This window comes from Arachis hypogaea, chromosome 20 (genome assembly GCF_003086295.3).
Source record: "Arachis hypogaea cultivar Tifrunner chromosome 20, arahy.Tifrunner.gnm2.J5K5, whole genome shotgun sequence".
In the NCBI taxonomy this organism is placed as follows: domain Eukaryota; kingdom Viridiplantae; phylum Streptophyta; class Magnoliopsida; order Fabales; family Fabaceae; genus Arachis; species Arachis hypogaea.
The window spans coordinates 124975060-124992882 of record NC_092055.1 but is presented as its reverse complement, the minus strand read 5'-3'; the positions used below and the strand labels follow the sequence as shown (position 1 = coordinate 124992882).

Below are 17823 nucleotides of genomic sequence, written 5' to 3'. Positions count from 1 at the left end.
ATAACGGTTGGCCAACTCATCCATCGCATCACCAGTCGCCCCAACGACCTGGAACAGGTCATCAATGTTAATCTCAACATCGGATCTAATGTCAAACTGGGCCTAGTCCCAAGCCACGTCATCAGCCGGGTAGTAACTTGGGATGGAGGTACTCGGCTTAAGCCTCCTAGCCATGTCAACCTCATGGGCAGTTAAGAATGCATCGGATGGAGGCCCTACATGTGCATCGGGAATGTCACCCTCAGGTATATCCTCCTACCGTGCGTATTCAGCCTCCTCGTCTGACAACTGCTAGTCTCCCTCCCTATGCTGAGGATCTCCACTGTCCCACCAGACGCGCTGATTGCGTGCCCTCCGGGTTAGTCTCCGAACATCATCGCGAGGTCGCCTCCTCGCCCATCGCCTCTAATCTGGGGCATCTCGTGGTAACTGTATCTCATCTCTCTTACCAGGGGCCGCAAGGAGGATATCACCTGATGCAGCTGCTGCTCTGGGATCGGCAAGGACATCCTCCCCCAAGAGAAATCTGACTTTATAGGCCTGCTACCACCAGGAAAGGTACTCTTGTGTAGGGCAAAGATCCCGATGACCGTCGATGGTAACCAAGTGTTGTGTCTGGTAATGGGCCCTGAATAGATCGTACCACTCACGGTGCTGCTTAGGCCACCAGGTATCATCTCCGCAGGTCATCTTGGAAAGGTACTCATCGATGTTCACTAGATCCACTAGCCTATGTTGCTGCCCTCTTAGCTGCCTTTTCACTCTGGCAACGTGATGAAACTCAACAAAGTGAAAGCAAAACTCTACGTCAACCATAAGCCAGTTGAGCGCAATCTGACGTAGTTGGACATTGTCGTAAGGTGTACACCGAAACTATTCACAGCAGGTTAACGGACCTTAATTAATTACATGATATACCAATGCATGGAAAAAATACATAAACCAGACTATGCCGTACCTGCTCAAATGCCAGTGCATCGATACGACAACACAGACTCTAGATCCTGCCATCATGATGATCTCTGCTCTGCTGTTCTAGCCCTGCCAACCTACACACAACAGAAATAATTTAACAGAATTTAAATAATTATATTCCATAACAAAACACTTGTTCAGATGTCTACTACATGGTAAGTTAAAAATTATTTACAATATGTACGTACCTAGAAGCAAGTGGGAACCTAACGACATCGTAATCTGCCGAACTGAAAGATGGAAACCTACGGTAAATCCGTAATACAAGAAGCGGCATACACCCCGCAATATCTGCCACATCACGCAATGCCACGATGTACAATGAGTGGTAGGTATGACAGAGCAGTGCAGACCCCATGACAACCGGTAGCAACGATCAAAATCCTCCAACAGCGGCAGCCATCTTAGAGGGACAAGTGTAGCCAACTCGTTCGTGAACAAAAACCCCCTAATCAGCATGATTAAGTAGCATCGGACATACTGATGGAGTGTTTCCGGGACTGCCCCATCAGGAGTGTGTGCCACTCGGTCTCTGAGCCACGTCATCCTGACACCATAAACCTGCTTCCCTTCCTCTGGCTGTGGTGGTGGCCTAACACCCAATAAATTCTCAACCTACTCTCATGTTGGGTGTCCATGCCACTGTTGGAAGTCTCTGGTACAACCCCCAATGGGCTCTCCAGCCGTGCGCAATCCAATATGGTAGGCAATATCCTGGAGCATAATACTGGCCTCACCCCATAAAAGGTGGAACGTGTGGGTCTCCAGCCTCCACTGCTTGACAAATGCAGAGATCAATGAATTGTCAAACATAAAATCGCTCAACTCTACTACATGTCCAAATCCCGCCTCCCTTATATAGGATAATAGGATGGGCGGCGGCGAGAGACCTAGGGTCACACAGCGTGGCAATAGTAATTGTGTCTCTTCAATTCCCAAAACATTTACTAGTGCAGATTAATTACATCTAAATCATTAATTGTTGCTAAACATTACTACAACTTATAATCCACCTAGATAAGCATTTACATTAAATGTAACAAATGTCTATTTATTGTACTAACAGGTTCAATGATAGTTACTTATTTTATTTCTTTAACTTAGCTCACAATTAAGTACCTATTTCATTTATTTAACTTAAGTAATTATAATCAATCATACAAAGTATACAACGATCCCAGGTATACAAACCAATGAAACTCTTCTAACTTTATTAACTCACTATACCTACACCACTAACTAAGTCACTAAAGACTATACATCTAAACCTATTATTAATTAACAATAAAAAAAGTTAAACTACTAACATCAAAGTCTAACGCTCCAACTACGTGCTAAGTAACATTCAATATGTTGATGTCTCCTTTGCGTACATATTGTCAGGGAGCCATATTGTTTGAAGGAACTCGATTTCACACATCCAGAAACTCACAAAAATTGAAAAAAAAAAAAGATTGTAATGCACGTTCTTCCCGAATGTTGTGACTTATATACACAATTGGCTTTATCTCAGATGTTGAGCCCCGATCCAGGACATTTGCATTTATCTCAGATATTAAGCTCCCCGTCACGAACGCGCGTATCTCAGATGCTCAGTATCCAATATCAACGCATACTTATATCACAGCTGCATTCGAGATATGACATATACGCACTCTATCACAGTTCAAAATCCGTACCTCTGAAATATGCTTATTTTTTAAAAACATCCTCAGCATTTGATATAAGATTGCCGATACATTTTTGTAATTAATTTACTATTTATTTATTTTTATAAATTTTTTATTTATTTAATTTAAATAAAAAATCCAAAAATTTTAGTGGCCACCCAAAAAGTCTCTGTTGGAGCGCCTTGAGCAGAGAGAAGGATGCAAACAAGTCTCTCCTCCAAGGCTCCAACGCATAAAACAAGTTCTTCTTGACTTGCATGTCAAAACAGAACTCCATATTTTATATAATTGGAGTTGGAGATACTCTCAAGAAAGTCTTGTTGAGCCGCATCAAACCTTTCTAGTTTCTAGTGCAATCAATGTTATAAGAAAAATATTCACATGATAACATTTTTATATAAAAATGACATTGTAAGTTCTTAGATAATTAATTAAATATATTTAATCAATCATATCAATTTATCTAATAGTCTACAATATAATCTTTATATAAAGATGTTATTATAAGAATATCTATCATGTTATAAAACTATTCACACTAACACAATAACACTAATTTAAACAAAATGACTTATCTAATTACGCTAAATAAACAAAATTAAAATTGAAACCGCACTAATTAGATCTCACTTATCAACGTTGCAGAATATAATATAATGTTATTAATTTATTATCAAATTTAATATTTTATTTATATATATCTAATTTATTATATATTTTTATTTTATTCATATCTTATTATTATTTGATGAATATTTTTTAATATAAAATTTATTTATTTTATCAACTTAAAATTACTTCTATTTTTTATTACTTAAATATTAAAATTTTGTTTTTCTACAACATCCAAATAAAATGATTTATCCAAATTGTAATAATGTAGGTTGATTGGATTTGATTAAAAATAAAAACTAATGGATTCAATTCAAGTCGCCACGAGTTATATAATTTGAATCAGATTATTTTTGTTTAATATTAACCCAAATCACCCTAAAAAAATCTTACAATTAAATATTATCACGTGAAAAAAAAATTGTTTTTCATACTAAATCAAAAAGAGCGGACAATTGGATAAAAGAATTTGACACTAATAATATATAAAAAATATATTAAAAAATAATTAAAATTAAATTATATTTATCATCTAATTTAATAAATAATATCTTAAATTTAGATTTATAATTAAACAAAATAAGCCAAGAAGCAATAGTTCAAATGGCATAATCTTTCTATATTCAATTAAAAAATTACGAATTCGAGTCTCCATATCTTCGGTAAAAAAAAATAATTAAACAAAATAAAAATATAAAATATAATAATAATTGATTTTCATATTTATAAAAATTTAATTATTATTGTGAAAAATTCCATTTTTTTAGTATAAATTATTTTTAAATTTTAATTTTGGTGAACATTGATAGTATAAAGTATAAACTATAAAAAAGGTAGATATTTGTTCAACCAGATTTATGGATTTAAATATTTTTGTAAATAATAGATTTAAAAATTATTTTCTTATCAAATGATTAGTTTTTTCATTAAAAATTGATATAAAATTAAATTCAAATATTTAATTATTATTTTTTTTTTACCAAAGATAGGATACTCGAACCCGCAACCTTTTAATTGAATATGAAGAGACTATGCCATTTGAGCTATTACTCGTTGGCAAATATTTAATTATTTACATTATATAAAATTACATTTTTTAATAATTAATTATTTTATAAAAATATATAAAATAGGTATATATCTATTTATACTAAAATAATGATTGATAAAAGAAATATCAAACTTCTTGTGGGTTAGTTACTGTTACACACGTTTGTTAGTGGGAGCGTGGGAGGCACCTTATTACTCACTAAACCACCCACTAAAAAGTTAACCGTCATCGAATTTAGGTTCAAACAACTTCGCCAAACCCAAAACCCTACAATCTTCAGCGAAACCCTAGAAACGCTCTCTCCCGCTTCGTCTCTCTGCGTTTCAAGTTCTTGCTCATCAATGGCGACGCCCTCGTTGGACGAACAAACATCTAAGAAAGTCATTAGACAAGTACGATTCGCATTTTCAATCTTAGTTACGATTCCATTTGATCCACGCTTTCTTTTTTCTTTTTTGTTAAATAACCAGCTCAATTGTTTTCATTTCCATTTTTCTTTTCTAAAAAATTCATGCAGGTTGAGTTCTACTTCAGCGACAGCAACCTTCCCACCGATAATTTCATGCGGAAAACTGTATCTGAAAGCGAAGATGGCAGTATCCTTTTTGTCTTTTTCGTTTCCCTTATTGCTGAAGTAGTGTGAAATGAATTTTCCCCCTTCCAGTTGTTGTTCTTGACCGTTACTTCACAGTGGTTAGTTTGGCGTTGCTTTGTTCATTCAATAGAATGAGAAAGCACCTTAATCTTGGTGATGTGAAGGCTGATGAGATTTCGAAAGACACTGTTGCTGCTGTTGCTCAAGCTTTGAGAAGTTCTTCATCTCTCAAGGTCTCTGAAGATGGTCAGTTTCATCTCCCCAATATCTCGCTGTTTTTTGTTATTACTCTGTGAGTTCTGCTCTGTATTTGTTTAAGTTTAGTAGACTTGGAAATTTGGAATTTGTAAGGATAAACGTTCAAAACGTGATTTATAGGTAGTGTAAATAATTTGATATTTTAGAATTGATTTTCTCATATGGAAGGAGTATGCAAAATTTGATAGGTATTTTGTTGGGTTAGAGCTGGAGATAGTGGTTTCCTTTATCCTTAAGTTTTCTTGGTGTCAGCACTCAGCATATACGTGTAACATTGTAACAGGAATAGAATGATTTACAGTGATGGGTTATTTTCAGTTTTATACAGCTGCAAAATATGCTCTCTGAAATTAGTTCTTCACTGAACATGATATTGCTCGCTGTCATCTTAATGGTTGGCTGGATGATATTTTCTTCGTTCCTTTTTTTCATACCCTTCTATTTGTATATTTGATGTTTCAGGGGAAAAAGTTGGTAGGACAAAAGAACTTCCAAAACCAGAGGAGGTTATTGAGCAGGTGGAGGGAAGAACAGTTGCTGCATCCCCATTTGAATATAACTTGAAGATGGAAGATGTGGAGGCATTCTTTGGTCAACATGCCAAGGTATTGATAGCAAGTTAGTAACAGAGCAATGATTTACATTCCAATACTTTTGCCAGAAAGCATTATCTTTATCTGTTTGTCCTGGGTTTTGATGTTTGTTGTGAATTCACTGGATTAAAATCTATGTAGAAGTTGTTTGTTAAAGCTCTTGTTGAGAAATTGTTCTTTTCTTTTTCAGGTCAATAGTGTTCGTCTGCCCCGGCATGTTGGAGACAAAAGGTTCTTCTGTGGCACCGCCCTCATTGAGTTTTCATCAGAGGAAGATGTAGAAAAAATTTTGAAACAAAAACTGGTCTATGCTGGGGCTGAGTTAGAATTAAAACCAAAGTAAGATTGTAAGAATGCTCATAGTTGTTATGTACTATTGCCTGTGATTAACTTGACCAATTTTCCCTTACACGGAGTATATTCAGTTTAAAATAGATGAAAGGAACTTTATAAATCTTTTTCATTTATTTATCTTTTTGGCATAATCTTTTGAAGAATTTCAGTTCACTGCCCTGTCACTTCCAATGTTATCTTTTGTTACTGAACAGAATTTTGGAATATGAGATTATTAGGAAAAAATAGGACTACCAGGTTTCTGATAATAACATATTGGCTAATAATTTGTATTTATACTGAATCCAGGAAGGAATTTGATGTGGAGAGAGAAAAGGAAAAAGAAGAATTTGAAAAATCTCGTCCTCCTGTGGGCTCAAATCACCAGAATAATAACTCCAATGCAGAAGACAAGTAAGAAGCTGCCAATTTTTGTTTTACTCTCCATATATGAATATTGAATTATGCACTGATTGTTTTCTTTAATGATCGTCCCAGCTTCCCTAAAGGCTTAATTATTGCCTTCAAACTAAAGAGCATTTCAGATGAAGTTCCTTCCAACCAAGGTGGTGCTGATCAACTGGCCATTGGCAATGGCAATGGCCACAAAACAGATGGGACAAATCCCACTGAAGTTGCTGCTGGAGAAAGTGATGAAAAGGTATCAGAAAGTGCTGAGGATGACAAAGAAAATAATGAGGAGAAAGAAGGAAAGGAAACTGAAAGTGAGGAAAAAGAAGCTGAAAGTGAGGAAAAGGAAACTGAAAGTGAAGAAAAGGAAACTGAAAGTGACGAAAAGGGTCTAGAAACTGATGAAAAAATTTCACCCCCTGCTTACAAGGGTGACAAGAATGTTGTTTCGCGTGAGGATTTGAAGGTTATCTTTCAGAAGTTTGGTACTGTGAAGGTACTTGTGTTTTCCCCTTCACGAAGCTGGTGGTACATAATACTGTTAGTTAAGCCAAAATATTTTACGTATCTTATAACTCATACTCATATCTTATCCCTTTTGGAGACCCCATCACTTTTTGGGATACTTATTTTTCTAGTTTATCTTTGGTTATTTTCATCATCTTTTTGAATTGGATAAGGCTGGTGTGTTAATCTTGTATTTTTATTTTCCTGTTTAGTTCATTGATTTCACGATTGGAGATGAGTCAGGATACATCCGGTTTGAAGAAGCTGAAGCTGCTCAGAAAGCTCGTGCTGCTGCGGTACTTACTGATAAGGGTGGCTTGCCTGTGAAGAATTTTGTTGCTATCCTAGATCCAGTGACTGGTTGGTGCAAGCAATTCTTTAGAATATTTACCATTTAGTGTTTTTAATTTGTACTCTCAAATTTGTTTCTAATTATCATTGTCTGATGATATATTGTCTGCCCTATTTACCTGTTAAAAACTTCTGCTTCATGAACAAAACTATTTTTCACTAGTACGTTATTTGTGATTGTTTCTATCAGTGTTTCATCCATTGCTCATTGCATTAAAAAATGGAAATTCTTTTTAAATTTATTTGGACTTTGGAAGGTGCATAGTTGTTGAGATTACTATCAGTACCAGAGTGGTATTTGCTGACAGTTAAATTGTGATTGGTTGATAAACTCAAGCTACAACTTGCTGTCTATGATCTCAGGTGAGGCTGAAAGAGAATACTGGAGCCTTCTCCGCAAAAACCAAGACAAGAAGTACCGCGAGTTTAAGGGTAATCGAGGAAGGTAAGTAGCGACACAAAGCAATGCCTTGAATTTGACCAGCATAATCCTGTGTGTTTCTTTTCTTCATTCCCATCCTCTTAGTTGTACTATATGGATGGGGTGAAACCAAGAATATTAATAATATAATGTTTTAGCAGGGGAGGAAGGCATGGTGGTAGAGGAGGAAAACATGCACGCTCTAGAGATAATGGATCACGAAATCGCCCAAACAAATCTCAGAAAGTTTAAATACTCTAAATAGAGATCAACTTTTGGGGTCTCTTAAGATTTTGGTTGAAGCTGAATATTGTATGGTAGCCTGATGTATTCTCAGCTTATTAGGTTTTGATATCATTTCAACACACTTCTCTTTATAATCTACCAAGTTTTTGTTTCTCTTTGGGCGAAATTTTATATTTTTTCCTACCTTTCCCGCTTTTTATGCTAGTATATATTAAGTGTTTAGCTTAAGTGATTTTATGTAAAATCTTCCTTTAGGGGTGATTTACAAATTAATACTCCGCAAAATTTGTACTTATTTTCTACCTTATCTTCTTTTTCGACAGGTGTATATTAAAGAAGGGAAAGAAGTTTTAGAGTATAATTAAATTTTTTAACGACCAAATAATCTAAGTATATAATTGGAAGAATCTTCAAGAGATTTTGATAAAGAATTTTATTTAGCTAAAGAATTATTCTTCACATACAAGTTTATACAAGTTATTTATATTGTATTGTTTAAAAATTTTTGGTATATGTGTATTGATAAGTTTTGCATAATTCAAAATTCTTCTTCTTCTTTCTTGCATTATAAAAGTGAATTTTATTAAGTTAGGGTTAACTTGTATAAACTTGTACGCCAAAAAGACTTGTATGTGTAGCAGCTCTCTTTCGTTTCTTTTTTATAATTATTCTCTCTTTTAGTCAATGGAATTATTAATCCGAAAAACATTTTAATTTTAACTAAGAAATCAAAATTTTTTTTCTTGAAAATAATAAAGGGAATTTTAAATTCTCTTTCTCTCTATCTCCACTTAAATTTGTTCAAAATTCCTTTTTCCTTTTATATTTATTCTCTCTTTTATTTAATGGAATTATTAATTGGAACATTTTATTATTTTAATGCTGAGAAATCAAAATTCGATTTTGTATTAAAATAATAAAAAGTTTTACTTACCAATGTACCACATGAGTAATTAGTTTTACTTTTTTTTACAGAAGTGGGTGGACGTCACAAATATGATAAATTGGACACCAGCAAATTCAAGTGCAACACGTAGTGAATCCTTGTTAAATGTTAAAGTTGCTTTAAAATTCTGCCGGAATATCTACAAAAGCAACACGCACCTACGTGTTGTATCAGTGTATCTACAACTCTACAATTCTGCAAAATATCCCAAATAACAATATTCAACAAAAATATCACTTATTTATCCATATAAAAAATAATTTATGTTAAAGTACTTCTTAAAAAATTATTTTAATAAAATAGAAAAATAGATATACATTTATTTGAGACTAGAATTATTCTTATTAGTACTTTTGCTTTTTCTTTTCTCTTAAGTGTGTGTTTGGATTATAGTTTGCAAATGGGAGTTTGCATAGAATTGATTTTGCAAAATTGATTTTGATAAAAAGTAAGTTTGTGTCAACGTGATTTATGTTTGGCAATCTTTGTATCAAAATTGATTATAGTAAAATAAATGTTGTTTGGATTATACTACTCAAAATCACTTTTAGATGAAAAATTACCAAAAGAGACATCAATTTAAATAATTTTTTTATATACATGCAAAATCAAAACGTTAACAAAAATAATATAAAAAATATTTATCATATAAATAAAATAAATACAATAAAAAATAAAAATATGAAAAAGAGTACTATAAATTTTATAATATCAAACAAAAAAAATATTCTATAATTTTTTAGTACTGTCAATACTCTTTAATTTAGTATTATTTTAGACTATAATCCATTTCCTTTGTTGTATCAACTATTTTTTATTATCTATGACTCTATTGTTACTTATAATTAGTTTTTATTTATTTTGTCTTTTTTTATAAGATCATAATTTATATTATAAAATTTTGATAATAAATGTAGTATATAATAATTACAATTATAAATTTTATAAAATTAGAATAAAAAATAAAAAAAATTAATACAAAACAAAAATATAGTGCATCAAAGAATAAAAAAATTGATACAGATAAGAAATAATAAAAATTTCATAAAACTAACAACATATATCATCTGAACAAAAAAAATACAATAAAAGGTAAATAAAATTCATATGAATAAAATCAAATAAAAAAATAAAAAATTTCATACACAACATAAATATAATGCAGTAAAGGATAGAAAAAAAAATTCATATGAACAAAAAATAATAAAAATATCATAAAATTAATAAAATATCTAAAAATGATAACACAATAAAAAAATCAACAACATTTGTCATATGAATAAAAAAAAAATACAATAAAATAAATAAAAATCACATGAACAAAGCTAAACAAAAATAAAAAAAATTTCATAAAAAATATACATATAAAAAATAGTATAATAAATGATAAAAAAAATTTATATAAAAACATAACATGAAAAATTAGAATACTACACAAATAATATAAAAATATTTATGCTATAAATATAAAATACAATAAAAAATATAAAATTAAAATATAAAAGTAAGTACTAAAAATAATAAAAAAAAATAAAATATTCACTTTACTAGTGATTGAAATAAATTTGAACCATTTTGATAAAAAAAATTGGAACTAAGAATAAGTAGGAGGAATTACAGAGAACTGTGATGGTAATAGTTACTAGTATCCTTTGTATAGAAGAAAATGAAGGATAGGATTAGTAAAAAAGAAATAAAATTTCTACCTAATTTTCTAAGATAATCAGCCACCATGAACGTGAAACGCAGAAGCTACAAATTTTAGCTTCTCCTAAACGTACGTTTAAAGATAGAATCACTTCTGCGTTCAGAAGGATAAAAGTTGCCAAACATAAAAGTGAAACTTTCAAGAGACTCAAACGTGCTTCTTTCCTCCTCAACGCTTTTGCCAAACACACCCTAACCAGTACAATTGTACAAGGCACCAAAAAAAAAAAATTTTTGCACCTTTTCCCTCTCGGAAGGTAGAAGGGAAACATCAAATTATGTAGCATTAAATAACTCAACTAAAAACGCTGTTATCTGTGGTGGACATTTGAAGAAATAAAAAGAAAGAGAGGGACTCTTTCCAAAATAGCACAAAAATTGGACAATAAAATAAGTTGCCCGTTGAGTTTTTTTTTTTAAAAAGACGGTAAAAAGACGGCACGCTTCATACGAAGAACAGAAACACAACTTATACTCCTACGTGTCACAATCTCCACCGTTGAAATCACAAACATGCTCGACATTTAACCGATAGGGTTTTTTTTTTTTTTTGGTGACTATAACCGATAGGGTTTGAAAACCCAAATAGACCCGCCCCTTTATGTTTGAATGAAAAAAATTGTTTGGATCGTTTTCCATTGACTCGCTCACTCTGTTTCTCTCTCTAAAATCTTCTTCCAAAATCTGCATCCGTAGATCTCTCTTCGCAATCCCCGTTTGGATCTTCAGATGCGCGCCGTTTCGATCGCGTTATTAGTTGTTTCTCGAACTCGCATTCTGAAGCAATGTACTGTGAGTATCTAACGGTCGATTTGGATTTCGTTCATTCAAAATTCGTAGTCACTATTAAATCTGCGTTGGCTTTGTATTTGACACTGGCTCCTCAGTTTTCGTTCAAGTTTAACTTGAATAGAAATAATTAGTCTCGTTATAAAAGGGGGAAAAAGTTGATAACTTGAGCTTTCTTGAAATTGAAAGTTTCAATTGAGCTTCATTGAGTTCGATTTGAGTGCTCAGTTGTGTAATTAAGCTGGTGGGTGGTTAGGTAAATGCTGCATTGTTGCGTGATGCAAGTCGGGGAAGGCTTATGATATAATTAGAAGCTGCAATTTGTTGAAGATTTCAATATTCTTGGTTGAATTGTTTGGTTTGATGGAAAATTATTGTGATTTCTGTGTTTTGTTTCAGCTCAGATTCATACTGATTCATGTTTAAGGGCGGGACTATAATGATCTGGGGAGCCAAGTGCAAAGAGAATTATAATCGAGTGGGAATTGGGGTGTGGTATTTTTCTTATCTGCCAACAAACTATGGAAGGTGACAGGGAAATCATTGCTGCACCAAATGGGGTAGTTGATGGTGTTCAGAAAATTAGAGCATTGCACGGGTAATTTTCAGATCATTCATGTTTTACTTCATTTTTTAAACTGCACTTGTTCTTGTTATCTAATAATTACCCTTTTGTATAAAGGTTAGTGTGCTTCTTCTGTTTCTCTCTAGCAGCTATAGGACATTTCCCTGCTAGTGCTTAGCTGAAAGCCTTTTAACAATTAACTTGACTATCTTTGAAGCTCATTCATCACCCTTCGTGTTTCCTCTTTTCCTATAGTTCTTTCGTTGCAGTTAACCATAGTAAGGATTTATTTCTCTCAGAGGAAGTGAACTTAATCTTTCTCTCCCAATAAATTGTGTGTTTGTAGGAGGACGACTGGTCCTACAAGGCGTTCTACAAAAGGACAATGGACTGCCGAAGAGGTAAATTTGATTACTATTTCATATTCTGGTTACCTTTTATATAAATTATATTCATATAAATATTTGCTACTTTCATATTATGTGTATGCGTTTAGGATTTCAGTTCTTTTGGTCTTATATCTTGGACTTCAAAATTTATTGATAGTTATATCTACAGATGTATGAATTAAATTATGAACTCAATATAATGGATTTTGGTTTTGCAGGATGAGACTTTGCGTAAAGCTGTTCAGCGTTTTAAAGGAAAGAATTGGAAAAAAATAGGTAATATGTTTGTATCATTGAGTATGTTTTAAGAACATTTTGTTGACCCACTTCAACTGGCATCCGGTCGTCCACTAGGGTAATAATAAATTGTCCAATTAAGTCTATTAAGCAGGGTTCTTCAGTTGGACCTTAATAGACCTAATTGTGCAGATTTAAATGAAAAGAAAAATCTTTGCTTTTGCCTTTTTTTTTAAATAATTTTTATTTTAGGTCTCATAGCAGTTTGGTAGTTTCACTCATTCACTTTCACCGTCTCTCATTTTGTGTGCAACTTGATTATTCAATGTTTGAATTGCTTTCGTTATCTCTGTAGCTGAGTGTTTCAAGGATAGAACTGATGTCCAGTGCCTGCATAGATGGCAGAAAGTCCTAAATCCAGATCTTGTCAAAGGTCCATGGTCTAAAGAGGTAACCTCTACTTCCCATTTCTATTCTGTTATTATTTTGTTTCTGAAGTTGTATATGATATAGATTGTATAAGTTTTCTGCTTAGGTATTTATCTAATATTAACAATACTAATGAATATGAATGTAAACAGGAAGATGAAATAATTATCGAATTAGTGAATCAATATGGGCCTAAAAAGTGGTCTACTATTGCTCAGAGTTTACCTGGACGTATTGGTAAGCAATGTCGAGAAAGGTATGATTACTTGATGTATAAATAGTATTTTCTACAAGACAAGTACGATTAGAGTTTTATTGTCCAAAATAAATAATGTTGGGTGTCTTTATAATTCAAATTGAAGGATTTGGAGCAATGTTATTAATATTTATTGGTAATTTTTTAAAATCTTTCATTAGGTGGCATAATCATCTTAATCCTTCAATAAACAAGGAAGCATGGACACAGGAAGAGGAGTTGGCTCTTATACGTGCTCATCAAATTTATGGAAACAAATGGGCAGAACTAACAAAGTTCTTACCTGGAAGGTAATAACAATAATAATGAAATTTGCCCCGAAGTAGGGAGAAGGTTGAAAAGGGGGCACGCTCCCAAATTTCCACTTCATGGTGGAGTCAGTGGCATAGACTTGGGTAGTATGGCTTCAGAGTTCCTTGAATAGGTTAGCTTCATCGTTCTTCAGTTTATATAGGTAAGCAGATTTGTAATGTACTTGTGTTTTTCTGTGGGTACAGGACAGACAATGCCATAAAAAACCACTGGAACAGTTCTGTAAAAAAGAAATTGGATTCTTACTTGGCGTCAGGCTTGATTACTCCGTTATCAAATGTACCACTTGTTGGAAATCCCAATCAACCCATGGCCTCAACCTCTTCAAAGTTGCAGTCTAGTGGAGATGAAGCTGGTCATAGGGGGACTGAAGGAGAGGAAGTTTCACAATGTAGCCAGGAGTCAGCTAATGCCACACAGTTTCCATCTGCCAAAGAGATGAGCAATGTTTTACAATCCAGAGAGGAATACAGAGGAAACGAAGAATATGGTCCTGGAAAGGGGTATAGTCCTAGCCAAGCTTCTTGTTCAGAGCCATATTATGTTTCTCTGGACGACATCACTATATCTATCCCAGAGATGCCTCGCCAAGTGACTTCCTCCTCTCAATTCATTGAGCAAAATTACTCACAAGAACCTGTAAATCCAGCAGCCGGGGATTGCCATCATAATTTGCTTTCCTTACCCAATATTTCCTCACTGGGTTTTGTGCAGGAATCCACACAGTTGCAAAATGAGTGTATGGTTCATGCTCGCTGTGAAGGCCATGATATGGCCGATGCTCCATTTCAGACTTCTGTAGAGCTAGCTGTTTCAACATCCATAAGACCTACTGCTATGGACTCGCTACGAGAGCACATGTTGATATCTGATGATGAATGTTGCAGAGTTTTATTTTCAGAGGCAATAAGTGATGACGGCCCTTCTTCTGTGGACTATAATAAAGGTGTACATATGGTTGACTTGTCTGGGTGCACTTCCATTCTTCACGAGTCGTCTTTACCATCTGCCTCAGTACCTACTGCTAATGATGGTAGATTGCAGTGTACTTCAGAAACAAAACATTTACTTCAGCCTGAGGATCAGCAGTTTGTCTCCAGAGCACATGATGTTTATGCTAATGACTTAGCCAGTGCTCCTTCTATTTATGGTATATGTAGTGCTGAAATGCAAGAGGAATCTGATATAGTGAATGACACTTCAAAATTGATCCCTGTAAATAGTTTTGGCTGTGGACCAGATACTAAAAAAACTGACCATTCTATCATGGAAAAGCTGAATGGGCATGCAGAACAGGAAGACACAGGAGCTTTATGTTATGAACCTCCCCGTTTTCCTAGTTCGGATATTCCTTTCTTCAGCTGTGATCTTGTACAATCTGGCAGTGATATGCAGCAAGAATTTAGTCCCCTTGGTATTCGCCAGTTTATGATGTCCTCTATGAACTGTCTGACTCCCTTTAGGTTATGGGACTCACCTTCTCATGATAAAAGCCCGGATGCTTTGTTGAAAAGTGCTGCTAAAACCTTCACAGGTACACCATCAATATTAAAGAAAAGACACCGTGATTTTTTGTCTCCTCTATCAGATAAGAGAGTTGACAAGAAACTTGAGACATCCAACTTGATAAAAAACTTTTCCCGACTGGATGTCATGTTTGATGACAGTGAGACACAGAAAGCAGATCCACTTTCTCCATCTCCATTGAAGGAAAGTCTTGGGCCATCTTCTGAAATGGAACAAGTAGACAAGAAAAATGAACCACCAATGCTGGACGACAATAAATCAGTAAATGATAAGGATGCTAGTGATTTTCTGGATAAGACTGAGCAACGAGCTCTCGATGTTGATTCTAAGAGGAATGATGATGTTAACACTACCGTTGAGATTGTAAGTATGATCCTCTTTAATTACTTTCCTGAATTTGAAAACATTTACTTATCACCCTTGTTATTTTATTTGCCAGGTGCAACAACGTTCTGGAGTCTTGGTTGACCGTGATCCGAATAACTTGCTGTTGAATTCTCCTAATCAAGTTGGTGTGAAATCAGACATAGTATTAAGTGCTAGAACAAATAAACATGCATGCTCAAGTGTTAAGTCTCCTTGTATTCGTGTAAAGGAGAATGAGAGAGTTTCAATTGCTCTTACATGTGTACAATCTGTTTGTTCAACAGCCGCGGTAGAAAATTTGGGTGATCAAACAGGAAAAGATGGAGGCTTTGAAACATCCAGCATGTAATACTCTTAACAATACTGTTACTGTTTCTAGAATCATTTTAGACATCTATTTATTCTTTTAACTTGGTCTCATCAAAGTGATGATGCTCAATATTTGGTTGTTTTGATATTGGAACCTAGGATGAGGTCAGGTTCCTCATTTTGGCCTGTGTTAACGGTGTTGATTCTTTAAACCACTGCTTTCGAAAACACTTCTGTCATTTTAAAGCAGTTAAATGCTCAACTTTTTTAATAAACAATTTATTGTTTTATTATGTTTGATGGCAATTGTTGCATTGTTTCTGACTGACTGCTTGTTTGATTTTAGATTTAATGAAACACCTTTTAGGAGAAGCCTTGAATCACCTTCACCGTGGAAATCTCCTTGGTTCATAAATACATTTCTGTCTAGTCCCAGGATTGATACCGAAATTACAATTGAGGTATTGTTGATTCTGTTGGATAATTACTTTCTTGAAGTGGATTTGAATTTCCCACTCTACTAACTACTGCAAAATAATGTTTCAGGATTTTGGGATATTCATGAGCCCATGTGATAGAAGCTATGATGCAATTGGGTTGATGAAACAGGTTAGCGAACAAACTGCTGCTCAATATGCCAATGCTCATGAGATTTTGGAAAATGAAACTCCTAAGGCGTTACCAAAAGATGCATCTGGAAACAACAGGGATGAGAACAAGGAAAATAATGATCCACAGAAGCAGCATGTGAACCATTCTCAATTGACTTCAAAAGCTTTGGTAAGAGCTGGGTTCCTCTGCCCTTCCATATTCAAGCTTTTTCCGAAACCAACTGCGATCTCTTATATTACTTGATGGAACTTGGCAAGAGAAAAGCAACACTTTCAGTTGAATTTTGGTTCTTGTGCTGTTTTAACCGAATTGAATAGATGTTATTCTTTCATGTGTATAAAGTAAATACAAGGGTGCTGCTCACTATATACTTTCAGATTTCTAGTTTCTTTTGTTTTTTTTTGGTTTTTTTTTTTAGTTTTTTTGTTTTTTTTTTTTTGTTTTTTTTTTCAGTAGCTTGCTCACCTAGAACTTATTTGTTTACAGGTGGAGCGACGCATACTTGACTTCAGTGAATGCGGATCACCAGGCAAGGGTGACAGCAGCAAATCATCAAGCATGATCTTAGAAAGTCCGTCGTCATATTTGAAGGATTGTAGATAGCTATTCAATTGTGTTATTGCCAAAGCAAGTCTCCGGTTGCTTTGCTATTCATGTTTGAGTTTATTTTTTATACATAGCATGCAATTTTTTAGGATTTCTTTCTCTCTTTCTTTTTTAGTTATTTAGTTTTTACAGTGAACAAGACTCGAATTGTAAGAGAAATATTCCATATCAGTTCGTTATGATATCACCTATTCAGTGGCAAGATTTAGACATTTCGTACAATTTGAATTTGCTGAATCATAGCTGTTGATATTATACTCTAATTATGAGTAATGATTAGTTGGTGTATATAAATATACAAACGGAGGAATTCATAACCTCAAGCTTTTACATTAAACTCACTGTCATCCCGCGGAGACCCATTAACCGGTGCTGGGAATACTAACTCTTATATTCAAATTCAAAAGGTTCAGATTCAATTAGCTGAATAGTTAGTCAGCGCACCTTCTATCGCAATCAACGCCAAAAACTTGTCGGTAACAAAATAACACAAGGGAAAATCTCTAATGAGATAGTAAAGTGATAAACAATACTCAAACTCAAATTTTAAATACATCCAAAATACTTTACGGTATTAAATTAAAGTGTATAACTCAACTCCTCAAAATGAGAGTAACCAAAACAACACAACTCAAAAGATTACAAGAGGAGATATACATACTAAATGGGATTCTTGTTTGTGTCGTGTATGGTTATGCTCTTATTTATGCTAGTATCTTTACTTCAATTTCAATGCATGCAGTTACCACA

The 17823-nt window shown here is 33.9% G+C and overlaps 2 protein-coding genes across 3 annotated transcripts; both read left to right on the top strand.

The window, feature by feature from the left end:
• The first annotated feature begins 4458 nt into the window (after positions 1 to 4458).
• Positions 4459 to 8176, top strand: LOC112783375 (la protein 1). Its single transcript, XM_025826307.3, has 10 exons — positions 4459 to 4700; positions 4826 to 4904; positions 5000 to 5149; positions 5624 to 5766; positions 5945 to 6093; positions 6397 to 6501; positions 6586 to 6994; positions 7218 to 7365; positions 7720 to 7801; positions 7939 to 8176. The coding sequence occupies exons 1-10, from the start codon at positions 4650 to 4652 to the stop codon at positions 8027 to 8029; spliced, it is 1407 nt and encodes a 468-aa protein (XP_025682092.1). The 5' UTR covers positions 4459 to 4649; the 3' UTR covers positions 8030 to 8176.
• Positions 8177 to 11213: 3037 nt separating this feature from the next.
• LOC112783282 (transcription factor MYB3R-1) lies at positions 11214 to 17275 on the top strand. Of its 2 annotated transcripts, none has more exons than XM_025826162.3 (12): positions 11214 to 11468; positions 11865 to 12063; positions 12377 to 12431; positions 12638 to 12695; positions 13012 to 13106; positions 13238 to 13341; positions 13503 to 13631; positions 13839 to 15543; positions 15620 to 15891; positions 16202 to 16316; positions 16402 to 16635; positions 16954 to 17275. In XM_025826162.3, exons 2-12 carry the CDS (start codon positions 11987 to 11989, stop codon positions 17068 to 17070), a joined length of 2961 nt encoding a protein of 986 aa, XP_025681947.1. In that variant the 5' UTR covers positions 11214 to 11468; positions 11865 to 11986; the 3' UTR covers positions 17071 to 17275. The 2 variants fall into 2 exon arrangements, with proteins under 2 accessions (XP_025681947.1, XP_025681948.1); XM_025826163.3 differs by having other exon boundaries at positions 11254 to 11468; positions 11870 to 12063.
• The last annotated feature ends 548 nt before the right edge of the window (positions 17276 to 17823 follow it).

Bases quoted from the DNA above. Each gene is read 5' to 3' on its own strand.
- LOC112783282 (XM_025826162.3), top strand. From the start codon at position 11,987: ATGGAAGGTGACAGGGAAATCATTGCTGCACCAAATGGGGTAGTTGAT. The intron at 13,107-13,237 runs GTAACCTCTACT...GAATGTAAACAG, and splicing joins AAGGTCCATGGTCTAAAGAG to GAAGATGAAATAATTATCGA. The intron at 13,342-13,502 runs GTATGATTACTT...ATCTTTCATTAG, and splicing joins GGTAAGCAATGTCGAGAAAG to GTGGCATAATCATCTTAATC.
- LOC112783375 (XM_025826307.3), top strand. From the start codon at position 4,650: ATGGCGACGCCCTCGTTGGACGAACAAACATCTAAGAAAGTCATTAGA. The intron at 4,905-4,999 runs GTATCCTTTTTG...GTTACTTCACAG, and splicing joins ATCTGAAAGCGAAGATGGCA to TGGTTAGTTTGGCGTTGCTT. The intron at 5,150-5,623 runs GTCAGTTTCATC...TTGATGTTTCAG, and splicing joins TCTCAAGGTCTCTGAAGATG to GGGAAAAAGTTGGTAGGACA.